Genomic DNA, 17,083 nt, shown 5'->3' with positions numbered 1-17,083 from the left:
AAAGCAGGAAAATAATACTCAAAGGTAAAATACATAGTAATCAAATCAAATAAAATAAATGTTTAGCTTAAATTCAGCTCAAGTCCTCTAAATTAGATCCAAGAAGGATGAGGCGGACATATTAACAAATACTAACAAATATCAATTCAAATATTAGGAAAACAAGATCCCTTGGCTGAGGAAGGATATCATTTATTCAATTGCACTTCACTTTGATTTCTCTTCATCCAGTCGAGTTCCTGCCAGAAAGGCTGTCAACTGGAATGGCTCAAAGAATACATATTTCTTCATATGGTATTGTATTACACATTTACAAGGATGTTGTAGAAAAAAAGTCCCTCCAAGAGATATAACACCTGGCTTCATCAAAAGAAACTCTCGCCTTCTTCTCTGGGTTTCCCGTGCCAAATCTGGAAACATTAATATTTTATGTCCACGAAATTCTTTCATTTTATTTCTAAAGAACAATCTAAGCAACCAGTTTTTATCTGGTGCAAGAGCCACAGTAAGAAGCAATGTTGCCGGAGATGCAAGCTCTCTATCCGAAAGTTCCAAAATTGCTGAAACATTAAGTGGTTGATTATCCTCCTGTTGTTTAGGTGGTGATTTAATAGCTTTCATTGGTAGGTAATATACTTGAGTAAGTGGTGGTAATGTATCCTCTGGAATACCCAAAATCTCCACCATATAACATTTCAACATATCCCTAGGTGTCACCGAGGCTATCCTAGGAAAATTAATCAGTCGGAGATTATTATTACGAGAAAAGTTCTCCAAAGTTTCCAATTTTCTACGCAAATTTGTGTTATCTTTTACTATTGCTTCACTAAGCTGTTTTGATGCTTTTAACTCCTGTTGTATATTCACAATAGAATTCTTGGATTCATCAATTTCAACTTTTATATTTTTTATCTCAGTTTCTTGAAGAATAATTTTATTTTCCAGCTGCAAAAGCTGGGGCTTAACAGACTTGGCTAGGTCAGCAACTAAATCCCAGATTGAGTCCAGTGTTACTTCTCTGGGTTTTTCAATAACATATGAAAGATTAAAAGTTTGAATAGTCTCACCGGTTATCAGCTGTTTCTGGCAATCCTTCTGCTGGGCTGAAATAATCCCTGATGTTTCCAAGTCCTCGGTGCTTCTTGGACTCACCTGAAAACTCAGGGAGTCCATCTCCACGCTCCCCTCTCTGTTCTTCCTAGCCTCCGAGGATAGGTGCTTGCCTTCTTCCGGCAGCTCCTCCACTCGTGGGGAGCTGGTAACCTGAGGAGGTGGGGGAGGTGCCCTAGCGTCGGGGCTCAGCGTAGTCTCTAGCCCCAAGGAGATCACCTCATTTCCGCCCCTCTGAGGCGTCTCCAGCGGGGGGGGGTGGGGGGGGGGTGCCGACGCTGCCGGGATATCCTGCATCCGACACAGGAGTTCTTCAATATTGCCGAACGAGGGGACCGCTGAACGCCGCGAGGCTCCAGCGGCGCTGCGGCCTCTCCTCTTCGGCATCTCAAGTAAGTAATTCGCTCCAAGAGAAATTTTTCAAGCAATCTTCTCCGGCATGCTACTCAGCGTCCGGGACCGTCGGCCATCTTGGATCGAGAGCCTCCGACGCATCTTCAGGGATAGTAATTTTTAAACATTCTTCATTCCTGATCACCACTTGCCAGATGCCTTTTAAGGTAACATCTTGGGGTTGAACAATTATCTTAGGGCTCCTTTTACAAAGCTGCAATAGAGGCAAATGCTCTGACATCCATAGAAATTCTATGAGCTTCGAAGCATTTGCCTACTGCGGCTTTGTAAAAGCCAGCGTTAGTTAGGATAGGACAAACCACTGCTGTTGGACCATCACAAACAGAACTTAGGCGGCAGATGAGGTGCACAAACAAATGGAAGAGAGAACACGAGGGAGGGGGGTGGGGAAAAGGACAGAGGGCCTGATGCTCTAAAATTGCTGTTAAAATCCTGTGGGTTGCTATAGTGCCGATAAATGGTCCAATTTGAAAACGGTGATCAATTATGAAAACATTTCCTACTGATCTTCAATTTCAGGAGTGAGGGGGGTCTGGGTAGCCGAGGCAGTAAGGAGCGGCCTTCCCTCCTGTTGATTTTTACTTTTTTAAAGTTTGAGGGGTGTGACCCCCCCAACCCAGCACAATTTTATTATTGTTTTTAATGGGGATAGATATCGTGCTCTTTTTTTTATTTTTAACAATACCGGCAACTCCAGCAGACCTGTCGGAGATTTTGGAGCATTAAAATCCTGCACTTTATTTTGCGCATCATCTAGGCCACTAGATGCCATGCCGGTCCGCAGAAAATTTCTGCCGGTCCGCACAGGGCCGGCGAGATCAAGTCGGCAGTTAAATTTCCTGCCGACTGCGGTTCCTCCCGACTGCGGTTCCTGCTAACTGCTGTTCCTCCCAGCCTCAGGCGATCAAGACAGGCTGCCGATGTCGGGGCCTTCCCTCTGTGAGTCTCGCCTGTTAGGAAACAGGAAGTTGAAACAAAATAGGCGGGACTCAGAGAGTGAAGGTCCTGACATCGGCAGCCTGTCCTGATCGCCGCCTCTGCCGAGTTGTTGAAGAGGGCCGCGGGGAAGTTGCAAGTAGAACGGAGAGAACTGCAGATACAGGTGCAGGTGGAGGGAGATGGTCAGCGTGTGCAAGCAAGATCCTGGGGAGCCTTCACAGTGGCTGTCTCCCCTCCCACCAGCTCTCCTACTTGCCAGGGCAGTGATTTACCAGCAACTTCCTGCAGGCAAGTACTGAGAGTTGCTGGAAGGGGAGGAAGCCACTGTAGGAGGCTGGGAAGCTGCTGGATAAAGGGAGAGCTGTTACTGGACTTGGAGGGAGTTAGAAGGAGATATGCTGCTGGGAGGGGAGGAGGGAAAGGGATGGGAAGAGAGTTAATGTTGGATAGAGGGAGGAGGGAAGGGGAAGGAAAAAAGGAAGAAGGGAAGGGAGAAATAAAAAAGGAAGGAGGGAAGGGAGAAAAAAAAAGGAAGGAAATAGCTGGCAGGGAGATTACAGGAGGGGAAGGGGGTCAGGGTGGAATGGAGAGATCAGATGAAGGAAAGGGGAGAGAGAGGAATGAGAAAGTAGAGAGACAGTGATGCTGGAAAGGGGGTCAGCAGAGAAATGAGAGAGGGATAAAAATGCTAGATCTGGTGAAGGAGAGTTAAAAATGAAGAAGGCAGTGAAGCTGGAATAAATGATGTAAAAAGGAGAGAGGAGGCACAGGCTGGATGGAAAGGGCAGAGGGGCATAGAAAGAAGTCAGATACATATGGAAGGGGGAGAGGCCAGACAGTGGATGGAACGGGCAGACGCTGGAAGGAAGAGTGGAAAGAAGATGAAAGCAGAGACCACAAAAGGTAGAAAAAAAATCATTTTATTTCTATTTTGTCATTAGAATATATCAAATTTGAAATATATATCCTGCTAGAGACATAACTAGGGACTGCAATATTCTGTTAACATGATATTTCTATGTAGCATTCTATAATAACTTGACTTGTTCAGTTTTCTTGAAAGTAGAGGGGATATAAGTGAAGGGGAGGGGAGACAGGGGTTTTGTTGGTCCGTGCTCTGTATATTTGTATTTCTAAAATCACAATTGTTCAGAATATTGTTTCTTTTTATACTTTAATAAAATACGTTCAATATAAAATCATAACTGCGGCTTGTGCAGATGGGATCAAATGGTTTGCTGGGACCGAGCTCGCGGAGATGGGGCGTAAACGGGGTTTTTAAATTTTAGTCCTAGTAGTTTACCTGTCCAAAAAATAATTATTTTATTTCTGCCGGGTGTAAAAAGGTTGAAAGTTCTGTGAGCATCCCACACTGTGCGTCAGCAAAGGAGGGGGTAAGTATCTTTAAAAAATCCGGCCCCCAACTTAACCTGTGTTTTAGATTTCGGCCCCTTATGTGATTTGAGTTTGACACCTCTGATCTAGGCATCAATCGGAGTGCTCATTTTAATACTGATGAGCTTGTTGTAAACTACTTGCATACGATTTTCGGAGACTGCTATAAACCACAGAAAAGACCACGATTAGCCATTTTGGGCATCGATAGCTGAAATACTTCGACGCTAAACCGGTTAAAACTGGTTTAGCGTTAATCGTTAAAGGTGTGTGAGTTTTGAGCATATGGGCCAGAGTCAGAAGGAAACGGGACAGAAGGAAGATAAGCTAGAACTGGGGATCTTCTTACGTTTATCCTGGGATCCTCTATGCCTAGAGCCATATCAACCTCAGGCCCTGCCATGAATTTAAAAAGAAATAAAAATTCATATCGGTTTTGGCAAAATTAATGAGAAACATCCCAGGAAATCTAACAAATTTTTTGAGAAATAGCAGGCATGAAGTAAGGATCAAACGAAAAAAAAAAAACCAATTACATTTACTACAGAATTACAAGGAAACTTTACAATTATTCCAGTTCTGGGATGTGCTGTTTCCTGCTGACGACTAATGAGGGTAGAGCTGGAGGCATCAGGAAAAACATGTTTTTAGGATCAGAAACAATGAATTTCTTTGATGATTTTTTTTTTTTTTATGGATGCAGTTTGCTTAGAAAGAAAAACAAGTGAAGCAGCTGTCCCCTCCCAGTGACATCACTGTTTTAATTCTTGGCTCTGTTCCACAAGCAGACAGGTAAAAAAAAACCCACTGTCACACATGCTGGATTCTTACTGTTAAGACCATAAAGGTAATACACTTCTCCCTCTGTATTCGCTGTGATAGGGGGTTAACAGACCCGCGAATACAGAAAAACTGTGAGTAACTTTTTCCTATGTTATTCGCAGTTTTCTATTAAAAACCATCGTGAACATGGTGAAACCGCGAATAACATGGTGAGAGACCTGGCCTGTTCCTGAAGGAGAGGCAAAACATAGTGAAGAAAGTGCTGGGAATCAGCTATTTTCTCTGTAAACGCTTGGAATCAGCGATTTCTCTATGCAAGCTGATGTAATTTTTGGGGGAGGAGCCAGCTAGCTAAAAACCGTGAATAATAGAAACCGCGATTGCTGAAACCGTGAATACGGAGGGAGAAGTGTAATATATTCCAGATACAAAATAAAACTTCTCGGGAGATCTCCAACAGGTGACATTTGTAAAGGTCTACATCCCTAAGGAAACTAACCAGTTTTCTCCAGAGTAACATTATCCTTTATACTAGAACCTCCCCCTCCCTATCTCAAAAAGGGGTGGTTGGGGTTTTTTTTTTGTATGGTCCACCATAGTAAATACTTAAATCAGATAATCTGAATGCAATGGCTTTAACAGATAAGCACTGCTTTGTATTGCAACACGACCTAATGTTATTCAGTGGGCGTAAAATCAAGTCTATGAAATGACAAATTCAGGCCTCGAGAAGACATGGCCGGCACCTCTTCCAAATGAATCGCCGAAGGAGCCTTTGAGATTTCCCTCCATTATTCCACTCCTGAGTCTGTCCGGGGTGGGTCCAGTGTCTGCAGAACTGCTGGCTCTAGATGCCATCATCTTTTCTCCTCCAAAGCACCTGATAAGCCCACACATGCACTCAAGTAAACCGTTCCTCCAAGCTAAAGACCCCAAAGCCTACCGTTCCCTTACAGAAGCTCCTGCTTCTTGCATCTACTTTAGCATATATCACTATTCCCACAGAGACTCAAGTCTGTGGAGCCAATGCTCCAGGGCGGCTAACTGGACAGGACCACGGAGATCTGTTTGCCAGTTCTCTGGACTGAAACTTCAGCTGCCACCTGGGACACCAGTACTACATTCCCAGCTTCAGACACCACAATTTTCACTGCTAAACCTGTAACAAAGTTGTCTATGAGCTCTAAAACACTGTTTTAACTAACATTTGATATACAGGGTCCTCACAAAAACACTCCTTAATTTTAAATGGTTACAAAATCAAAACTTATAGGAATATGTTTATAAAAAAAGATGACAGCAAATACAAGTCCCAAAAAGCACGGTTAGCAAGATCTTACACACTTATAAGCTGCAATTGGTGCAGAAGTTACAACCTTCAGACAATGCAACATGACAAAATGACCAGGTGTTCCTCAAGTGGCCCCCCAAATCACTGGACATTACTGTTTGTGACTTTTTCCTTTAGAGGGGTGATGTGAAAGACATAGTGTACATAACTCCACTACCCGCAACTATGGATGATCTATGATAACGCCGGATATGCTTCGGCGAGTCTGATCTTAGCTCGATTGAGAGGGGACATGATCGAAACATTCAAGGTACTGAAGGGAATAGACTTAGTAGATAAGGACAGGTTGTTCACCCTCTCCAAGGTAGGGAGAACGAGAGGGTACTCTCTAAAATTGAAAAGGGATAGATTCCATACAAACAAAAGGAAGTTCTTCTTCACCCAGAGAGTGGTAGAAAACTGGAATGCTCTTCCAGAGTCTGTCATAGGGGGAAACACCCTCCAGGGATTCAAGACAAAGTTAGACAAGTTCCTGCTCAACCGGAACGTATGCAGGTAGTGGCTAGTCTAAGTTAGGGTGCTGGTCTTTGAGCGGACTGCTGGGCACGATGGACCACTGGTCTGACCCAGCGGCGGCAATTCTTATGTTCTTAATCCAGTTCTGAGCTCTTTTGGGAGGATGGGCCTGAAAATCAAATCAATCAATAAATAAAATGTACCCTGGTACTGTTCCACATTTGTTCCAACTCTCTCCCTTTTCAATGGTCCACCTCTCACCTCTGATCTTTTTCTGTTCTGTTTTTCTTTATATTGTCCCCTCTGTTATCTTATTCCCGTATCTCTTCACTTCTCATATCCCTGCCGTCTCTTAGAGGTGTGGAATTGCTGAGGGAGAGCTAATTCTCTTCCACACCTAGATCTTCCCACCTCTATTTCCCCACTACCTCCAAGCTCTCAAATCCTCTCACCCCCAAGCTCCAAAATTTCCCCTACATAAAACAGGAGATAGAGTAAAAAAAAATGTATAGTGTATAACAAAGTACAAATAGAGAAAAAGAAAAAAATATACCAACTACAGATAAAATCAGAGAGAGTTTAAGAATGAGTATAAAAAGGAGGTCCTGAAAAACACAGACAAGGGGGGGGGGGGGGGAAACACATTTTTTTTTTTACCAAGGTTATTACAAATTTTAGCTAGAGCCTTCAGCACCCTGAGGTTGTGGGTTCAAGCCCTGCGCTGGCTCCTTGTGACCCTGGGCAAGTCACTTAATCCTCCATTGGCCCAGGTACATTAGACAAATTGTGAGCATACTGAGACAGATAGGGACAAATTCTTGAGCACCTGACTGTAGAAACCTTGATGGGCGGTATATAAATAAAATACCACTATATATTTTCTTTCCAACATGTCTCAGACCTCTTATTCTAACAACACTATACCTAACGGAGGTTCTCTCCCTCCTACTTCACCCTGCCTAACTCTTCCCGTAACAGGTGCCTCGACAGTAGAGCCGAAGAACCAGACTGCGTTCTATTCCTTTTTTTTTATGGATGCATGAGGGGAAGGGACAGCAACCCAACTGTCCTAAAGACCACCTCTGGCATTCCCTGTTCAGACTGGGTGATCAGGAAGGGGTGGGGAAGGCAGACAGGACGAGCATGAGCATCCTCTCCATTTACCAGACTGCCATGCCACGTCTAGTTTAAGAGAGAGGCCCTGGCTGTAGCCGTTATTTTCACAATAAATCTGTCCCCACCCCTTCCCCTTTTCACTAAAGAGAAAGGGAAGGTCAGCGAGCTCTGAGCTTCTGATCTTAGCAACTAGAGCTCTTTATTTTTATTCTTCTCCAGTAAGAGCTGCTTGACGTAACAGGTTGCAGCACAGGGAAATAGGAAGGAATGGCAGAAACCAGCCGAGGGAAACAGCGAAACACACACACAAAAAAACAAACAAAAAAAAGAGTCTCTACTGTTTTAATTCTCTTCCCACTCGGGCAGCTTACCTCTTCTTTCACATCAATGAACGAGGACCTCGGGCTTCTGCTTTTTCGGGACACTGTTAGTTTCACTTCGTCCTGCTGCCCGAAGAGCTCCTCGATGATCCTGGTATCGATCTGGAACTGGTGCTGCCTGGCAGCTATGGTCCAGATGTTGGTCTTACCCCGCACCTGCTCCTCGGGAATGGTTTTCCAAAAGAAACTCCGCATCCGCTTTTTCCTGCTGAAGGGGTTATGTCCATGATTTCCAGCTGGCAGGGGTGGGGGTGGAGGAGGAGGCGGGGGTGGAGGAGGCGGCGGTGGCGGGGGAGGTGGCGCTACCACAGGAGGCCCCTGCATTAATCCGGCCACCACTGAAATATCTGCATTCTCTTTGTCGCTGGTTAAGGAGAGGCAGTTTGTCACGTGCATTTTTACTCTTCTTCCGGCTGGCAGACTTTGTCTTGTAAACGGCGGGACGGCAGAGTGGCCGCTTCAGTCATTCTTTCCACTTCTAATCCATATTCAGCATGAAGTGCAAAAGCAGAGTCTTCATCATCTATAAGAAAAGAAAAGACTGTAAAACATACTTGCTGCCTGTGTATCTGTATCCACCCCCTCCCCCCACTGGGCTGCAAATGAAAAGCTATGCCGAAAATGGAAGGTTCTACTTGCAAAGATTGTTTATGAGCAATGACGATTATTTCTTCTCTCAACAGAAAGCTCCTCAATTCTCCCATAAGCTGCTTAACGTGTGCAGTGAAATCTCCCGTTGCACAGTAAATATTACTTGCACGAGATCCAATGCGTACTGACCCGATTTGCATCCAAAGCCGAGCGGCAGCATACCAGCACTGAGCGTTCTAACACAGATATGGCATAAGCAAAAAGCAGCCTGGTACACCGGATCCCAGGCTCACACGACCAGGGCCCCCTGCAAGTCACAGGAAGCATTTTTCCAAAAGGTGCAGCAGTTATCTTTAGAGGTTATGGTTATAAGTGCTGCCCGGTCCTATTTTAACTAGGCTATCAAGAATAGTAAGCCTGGCCATTTGTTTATTTTCATTTAATGCAAACCTAAAGGTTTGGTGCGAATGATACGGGAACAAAAGTTTGACCCCGTTCCCACCCTGTCCTGGCAAACAAACTCCAGTTCTATTATCTTCTATAAAGACAAATACTGTACTCACTTTTTGTACAAACAAGATTTTATTCTGTTGCAGAGAAGGGGGAAGGGAGAAACTTTGTCCCTGGGTTACTCTCTAGTTTGCATTATTACAGTGTGCAACATTTTATGTCGGTACACAGATTTTATTCTTTCCAACTCAAGAAAATGTTAAAAAGAAATTATGAATAAGGGGTTGATAATGTCTGTCCGTCCATTTGGGGATAAAATAATTCTGAAAATGTAATAGAATGTGACAGGAGCAACAGGGTTGCACATTGTGCATCCATACCCCCACACCCCTTATTAACTTTCAAGCTCCAGGCACCCCTCCAATATTTTCATAATAAATCTCAAATGATTGCAATTATTCCAACATCACCCTTCCTGGATAATGCAAAATTGCATTTCTTGACTATTTAAAAATTGCTGTTCTTCTTGTGGGCAAAAAGTATGTGTTATGGACATCAGGATCTACATTAATGTGTTAATTTCAGCTGCTCATGTCCTTCCTCCCCCCCCCCCAGACAATTGCCTGCCATGGGGGTGCATTGGGAAGGGGCATCAGTGCGGGGGACTTTTTTCTTTTTTTTTTTAATGGGACGGATTGTGCGTGTGCTATCGAGAAGGACATGGCGTTACTCGAGAGGGTTCAGAGGAGAGCGAAGCGTCTGATAAAGGGGATGGAAAATCTTTCATACGCTGAGAGATTGGAGAAACTGGGTCTCTTTTCCCTGGAGAAGAGGAGACTTAGAGGGGATATGATAGAGACTTATAAGATCATGAAGGGCATAGAGAGAGTGGAGAGGGACAGAAAGAGAGAGAGAGAGAGGGAGACAGAGAGAAAGAGAGATAGAAAGGAAGAGAGACAGAAATATATATATATAGAGAGAGAGAGAGAAAGAGAGACAGAGAGAAATAGAGAGAGAGAGAGAGAAAAAAAGAAAGAGAGAGAGAGAGAGAAAGGGAGAGAGACAGAAATAGAGATAGATAGATAGATTGGAGAAACTGGGTCTCTTTTCCCTGGAGAAGAGGAGACTTAGAGGGGATATGATAGAGACTTACAAGATCATGAAGGGCATAGAGAGAGTAGAGAGGGACAGATTCTTCAAACTTTTGAAAAAAAAAGAACAAGAGGGCATTTGAAAAAGTTGAAAGGGGACAGATTAAAAACGAATGCTAGGAAGTTCTTCTTTACCCAACGTGTGGTGGACACCTGGAATGCACTTCCAGAGAGCTTTATAGGGCAGAATACGGTACTGGGGTTCAAGAAAGGATTGGACAATTTCCTGCTGGAAAAGGGGATAGAGTGGTATAGATAGAGGATTACTGCACAGGTCCTGGACCTGTTGGGCCGCCGCGTGAGCGGACTGCTGGGCGTGATGGACCTCAGGTCTGACCCAGCAGAGGCATTGCTTATGTTCTTATGTGTCAATCGCTTACTGCGCAATTGATCTGTCGGGTTTGCGTGCAAATCATTTGCATGCAAGCTTGGTAGCGCATCGATCGCTCGTTCAGAATCAGCCAACAGCGATTCAGTTGGTATTATCGATTATCTTTAGTGCATCCAGGCCTGAGTGTCTTAAAAGGCTGTTAAGAGAGCTGTGGGTGTTTACGGGGGGGGGGGGGGGGACAGAAAGAGATAAGGAGCGCTATGGGGGGGGGTCTGTGCTAGAGGAGTCTAAGAAAGAACTGTGGCTGAGCATATGGAGGGTTGAAAAAAATTTGGGAATGTGTGCACTGAGTAATAATAATAATAATTTATTTCTTATATACCGCCAAAGACATAGTAGTTCGAGGCGGTTTACAACGAAGAAGGACTGGACAATCAGCGAATATAGTACAATCAGAGAAAATAGGTACAACAAAGGGCAAGACAGTCTGCGTTAAGGTTCAATCCAAGAATGTTGGTACACAAAGGGGTACAGTCAGTGAATATAAGCATATAGGTAAAACAGAGGGGGTGCAATCAGCAGATGAAGATGCAGTTTAAAAGGGTAAACAAGACACGGTGTAGTAAAAAGGGGCCATAGGTTGGGCATAGAGGTCTTAGGATATAAATCGGGTAAATAGATTAGTTTTTAGTAGTTTCCTGAAGTTTAGGTAGGATGAAGCGCGTGAGATAATGTCGGCCAGCCAATTATTAAGCTGACCTGCTTGGAAGGCGAGAGTTCTATTTAGGTATTTTTTGTAGCAGCAGGCCTTTAGAGTTGGATGGCTAAACAGGTGGGTTCTGCGAGTGTGCTTGGATGGGCGCTCTAGGATAAAATGGGGTACCAAGTATAGGGGGGGGCCGAACCAAGGATGGATTTGAAACAGAAACAGACGAACTTGAATTGCACTCTTGCTTCCAAGGGTAGCCAGTGGAGTTTTGGTAGTAGGAGTTTTGGATGATTCGCAATCTTTGAGTAGGGGGGGGGGGCAAGCCTATAGTGGGTTTTATGCTATGTTGGTAAGTGAGATTCTTTGGGGCCAGGGAAGAAAGTTCAGGAGTATCAGACCTAGGGCAGGGATGACCAGGCAGTTATGATGGGAGAATTCTAGACCCTCTCATATATACAAAATAAAAATTACGGTAGAATTTTCAACGTTTCTGTATGGAATTTTAAATTATTTTGTACAGAATTTCCTTAGGAGTACCACATGAAACCTCCCTGCTGAGCTGGCTCTTAAAATTCACAATAAATAAAATATATATTACAATTGCTACTGTACGACCTAGTGACCGAACCATATAATGGGCTGTTTTTTGTTTTTTTAAATGTTGCTACATATAGTGACACTAGTGACTGAATTATGTAAGTTTATTATTAGTTGCTGATGTGTGTGGTTTACTAGTGTGGTGAAGTCTATCAATACCCATCATACGGTGGAAAAAGTGGTACTCCCATGGTTAAAATGTAAAATTCATCATTTGGAAGTAGCTGACAGTGACATTTAATGATTCGATGTACAGTATTTATCACACTGAAGGGTCCCTTTTACTAAGGCGTGCTAACCAATTTAGTGCGTTCTAAAGATTAGCTCACGCTAAGGCACCCATAGAATATAATGGATGCCTTAGCATTCAGCGCACCTTGATAAAAAGACCCCTTGATTTCATGTTACTGTCTCTAAACCAGTGGTTCCCAAACATGTCCTAGACTAGAGGAACCTCAGCCAATCAGGTTCTGATGCTATCCACAATGAATATAAATGAGACCGATTTGCATACAGTGCTTCCTCGGTGAGCAAATCAATCTCATGTAAATTCATTCTGGATATCCTGAAATCTTGACTGGCTGGGGGGCAGGTTTTAGAATCGCTGCTCTAAACCAATGGAATTTTGAGTACCACGCCAATCAAATGAACCATCCCTGTCCCCTCCATGTCAGAGGCAACATGACACACATCCATTCAACAGATTGGAAAGAATTACGAGCTACACTTTCCTTGTTTTTTTCATTGCATAGATATTACATAGATATTGATAGGAAGGGTACAAAAAAAGGCACATTAAAGCTTGCTAAAAACAGGCAGGAAAAAAAAAAAAAACCCTCCCACACCAAATTACATTTTTCTGTCTACACACTTCTAGTGAATAGTTGCCAGGCACTGATCTCACTTGAATGGCAGTACAAGGTTTGGGCCTTTGTCAACTGCACAAGAGCCTTGCGGATCACAAAAGCAGCTTCATTCATTCCCCTTCAGCCTGGCTTACCCAAAGAAAAGTTAACAGAGGGCAACAGATAAAGACCAGCAGATCCACCCAGTCTGCATGGTGGATTTTGCTGCTCTCTCTATCCAGGCTGTCAGCATAGAAGCTTATTACCCTTGACCAAATCAGTATTTCTTCATGTTTGGTTCCTCCAACCTGTTGGGTAGATTTTATTTATTTAATTTGAATTCTGTCCCGTTTTCCCAAAAGAGCTCAGAACGGGTTACAGATTAAACATACATAAAATTCAGTTAACAGATTACAATATGATGTAATTACAGTACAAGTTTACAATAGAAGGTTGTGTCCTAATTCGATACATATTAGGGATCTAGTGCAGTGGTCTCAAACTCAGACCTTTGCAGGGCCACATTTTGGATTTGTAGGTATTTGGAGGGCCTCAAAAAAAAAAAAATAGTTAATGTCTTATTAAAGAAATGACAATTTTGCATGAGGTAAAACTCTTTATAGTTTATAAATCTTTCCTTTTGGCTCAGTCTTAATAATAATATTGTAATGTATAGCTAAAGAGACATATGATCAAGAAACTGTTTTATTTTACTTTTGTGATTATGATAAACATACCAAGGGCCTCAAAATAGTACCTGGCGGGCCGCATGTGGTCCCCGGGCCACGAGTTTGAGACCACTGGTCTAGTGCAGTGTTTTTCAACCTTTTCACACCTATGGACCGGCAGAAATAAAAGAATTATTCTGTGGACCGGCGGTTGAAGAACAAGGGGCTAAGTCGTGGGCCAGACCCCACCCATCTCTACCCAATCTCTACCCCAGACCCCGCCCCCATAATAGTACTAATTGCACCTTGCATGTCCCGTGCCTCATCTGGAAGCCTTCCCTCTGACGTTGCAATGTCAGAGAGAAGGCTTCCGGTTCAGGCGCAGGATGCCCATAGGAGCCACTGCCCGTGGCTTTGTGCACTGAACCAGTTAGGAAGAGGGAGCTGGCTCGAAGATAACGACGCATCAATCGCACCGTGGACTGGCGGTTGAAGAACACTGGTCTAGTGTGAACATTTTTATACTTAAACCTGCATGCAAGTTCTCTCCACACCGATACAGCACAAGACAGAGCGTGATGCAGAAACCTGCAGGTGGGACTAGCAGTCACATTAAACCCTCAAAGAAGATTAGATTTAGAAATATTTCTGGGTATCACACCCTCCCACTCCTTGAAAAACACCCATAGGATGCTAATACATCCTTCTGAAATTACTGCAGATTTGTGGCTGGAACCAGCACAGACAAAAATGCTTCGGGGGGGGGGGGGGGTATTTTTGACCCCAGAGAAGGTCAAACCTCTTCTTTTTGATTGAAGACACATGCATCTTCACTGCTTTTACTCTCTCCAAAGAATACAAAAGGGGACCAGTAGTGACTTCATGTAAGTGAATTGTCAGTCTTATGGAGCTTTGGTCAGAAAAACGAGGAACAAACTCCACACACACACAAACAGACACAAACAAACCACAGTGGAGAAATTTAGTGATGCTGGTGTGCAACTTTATTCCGTAGTCACGGAAATCTGTGCGATGGCTCGACACGCACGTGATTCGGCCAATATGGCCTGCCTCAGGCGCCTTATTATTAATGTAATATCTTTCGCGTGGTGTAGCTAAAAAAAACAAATTGGAAGCTCCATCAGAGCTCTAAAAGTGCTTATGAAGAATCCGTATCGTGCACTCTGCATACATGCATAAAAATTCCGTATCCTCCTCTCGGATTACAAGAGTGAGCGAAAAGGAAGTGAAGATAGAAAGCAAAATTTCCAGTTTAGCTCTGAAGTCACTGATTAGGCCATATTTCCATGCAAAGAGTGTATCTGTGCTGGCAGTACGTCAGGAAGTCTCACTGGAAATACAAATAGGCACCTGGCTCCAGTCCCTGCTGCCTGGTTACATTCGTGTGCCACCTACTAAGTGAGGTGGCTATTGTTCAATGCCTTCCCGAGCAAGTCACTATCTCGTCGCTGGCGGTGGGAGGAATGAGGGCACAATGCCTTAGCAAGAGAGATATCAAAGCTGACAAAACTGCCATTCTACAAGAAGTGAAGGAATAGCAAAAGGCCACAGTTGAGACATTACACACCTCATTTCCTCCATCCCCCCCCAACCATATCAGTAATTATTGAAAACAGACCCAGGGTGAGTGCACCGATTAAATTTTACAGTAGAATTTAATTTGCTTCTTTTCTTAGCCCTTGATCTGAAAAATTATATGTGATGCACATAGACAACAGCCTGAGAGGGAGGCAGAGCCACGTGCAGAGACTCGGTGCACGGCTTCTGACCGATAATGCAGTAACAGGGTTGCATATGCCTAGCAGCACTATAGGGAGGAGGAGCAGCTGAAAAGTGAGATCATGAGCAAAACAACACAGTTGTTCATAGAAATGTAATGGCAGATAAAGGCCAAATGGCCCGTCTAGTCTGCCCATCCACAGTAACCATTATCTCTTTCTCTCTCCGAGAGATCCCATGTGCCTATCCCAGGCCCTCTTGAATTCAGACAGTCTCTGTTCAATGGCAAGGCTGGCCCTGGGTGGGCACGTTACCATAACTCTTGTAATGGAAGCTTAAAAGTGAGAATATATGGTCAGTCCCATGGCTCAGACTATAATGCTGCCCAATGGGATATGAGTATTCATAATAATCTCCATCAGGGTTAGTTGAGTCTGGGAGCTGGTAAGCTCAGGGCCGAGCACTGAGACAATGGTTGCAGAGTTCTGTGACGTTAGAAGATCAGCTCAAGTTTAACAGATAAAACAAGTTCAGTCATCACTGATGCAAGAGAAAATGGTTTTATATAGAAAGGTGGAGAACCGATTAACTATCTCGTATGCAAGAAGGTTGAACTTGAGCATTTTAAAACTTCCCTCAAATATTGACCGTTGCATCTAAGGATCTGTTTTACAGATCTTTAAAGACATTTTGCATTACTCTGATTCAGGCCTTTTCTCCTCTTCAAAAAACAAAATACATTTGACGTCTTCTCTTCAGAAACAACCTCTAGGACAGGGATAGGGAACTCCGGTCCTCGAGAGCAGTTTTTCAGGATTTCCCCAATGAATATGCATTGAAAGCAGTGCATACAAATAGATCTCAAGCATATTCATTGGGGAAATCCTGAAAACCCGACTGGAATACAGCTCTTGAGGACCGGAGTTCCCTAACCCTGCTCTAGGAGATGAAGAACCCCTCACCCCCAACCATAGAAGTTTCTTATAAATAGTTTAAATCAGTGTCTCTCAAACTGTGTGCCCTGAAGAGATACTGGATGTGCCATGAGAGATTCCAAAATTTTACTTTATTTAAAAAAAAGAAATTCCCTTCATAAGTATACACTAGATCAGGGGTAGGCACACACACACACACACACACACTCATAAGATTGACATACTCTTGCGTATGCAACATACATCTAGTGCAGGGGTAGGCAATTCAGGTCCTCGAGAGCCAGAGCCAGGTCAGGTTTTCAGGATATCCAAAATAAATATGCATGAGATAGATTTGCATCTCAAGAAGGCAGTGCATGCAAATCCATCTCATACATATTCATTGTGGATATCCTGAAAACCTGACCTGGCTCTAACTCTCGAGGACCGGAATTGCCTACCCCTGCACTAGATGTATGTTGCATATGCAAGAATATGTCAATCTTATGAGTGTGTGTGTGTGTGTAAGGATACAACCGCCCAGACGAGCATCATTCTTTGATGTAAAAAAATGGTCCTTGAAAACTAATAGCAAGTAATTTTATTTTTTATGCAGTAGTTATCCTAACTTGAACAACAAAGTAATCAAGGCTTTGTTACTGTTTGGATCTCTTTATCTTTGCAATCCTGGATTTTCAGCTCTGACAGAAATTAAATCGAAAAAGAGAGAACAACTGCAGATGGTGGATGATGAAATGGGCGTTTGCTTCTGACTATCTAGCCCAGACATGGGCAACTCCGGTCCTCGAGGGCCGGAATCCATCGGGTTTTCAAGATTTCCCCAATGAATATGCATGAGATCTATTTGCATGCACTGCTTTCAATGCATATTCACTGGGGAAATCCTGAAAACCTGATTGGATTCCGGCCCTCGAGGACCGGAGTTGCCCACCCCTGATCTAGCTGCATTTTGAGTTAATTTGCATTCAAAAGCAAGCACCTCCATCTACTTTAATTTCACCTTTGTTACAATTACCCAGCCATAGCCTAAATAACTTGAAATAAATCTCAAATTTAATTTTTTGTTGGTTTTGCAATTTTATAATTTCAAATATAAAGTGCCACAAAAAGCATTTGCTCTGT

The 17,083-nt window shown here is 43.5% G+C and overlaps 1 protein-coding gene across 4 annotated transcripts in view; it reads right to left on the bottom strand.

Moving 5' to 3' along the window:
* FHDC1 (FH2 domain containing 1) overlaps positions 1–17,083 on the bottom strand; it is a 153,875-nt gene that overhangs the window by 83,602 nt on the left and 53,190 nt on the right. For all 4 annotated transcript variants that reach the window (XM_033940804.1, XM_033940784.1, XM_033940795.1 and 1 more), the window contains exon 2: positions 7,936–8,467. In XM_033940804.1, coding sequence (XP_033796695.1) covers positions 7,936–8,340 — 405 coding nt within the window. In that variant the 5' untranslated portion in view covers positions 8,341–8,467. The remainder of the gene's footprint in view (positions 1–7,935; positions 8,468–17,083) is intronic.

Source organism: Geotrypetes seraphini, chromosome 1, assembly GCF_902459505.1.
Source record: "Geotrypetes seraphini chromosome 1, aGeoSer1.1, whole genome shotgun sequence".
In the NCBI taxonomy this organism is placed as follows: Eukaryota; Metazoa; Chordata; class Amphibia; order Gymnophiona; family Dermophiidae; genus Geotrypetes; species Geotrypetes seraphini.
Note: the sequence above shows the minus strand (reverse complement) of the source record. Positions and strands in the feature narration are given on the sequence as shown.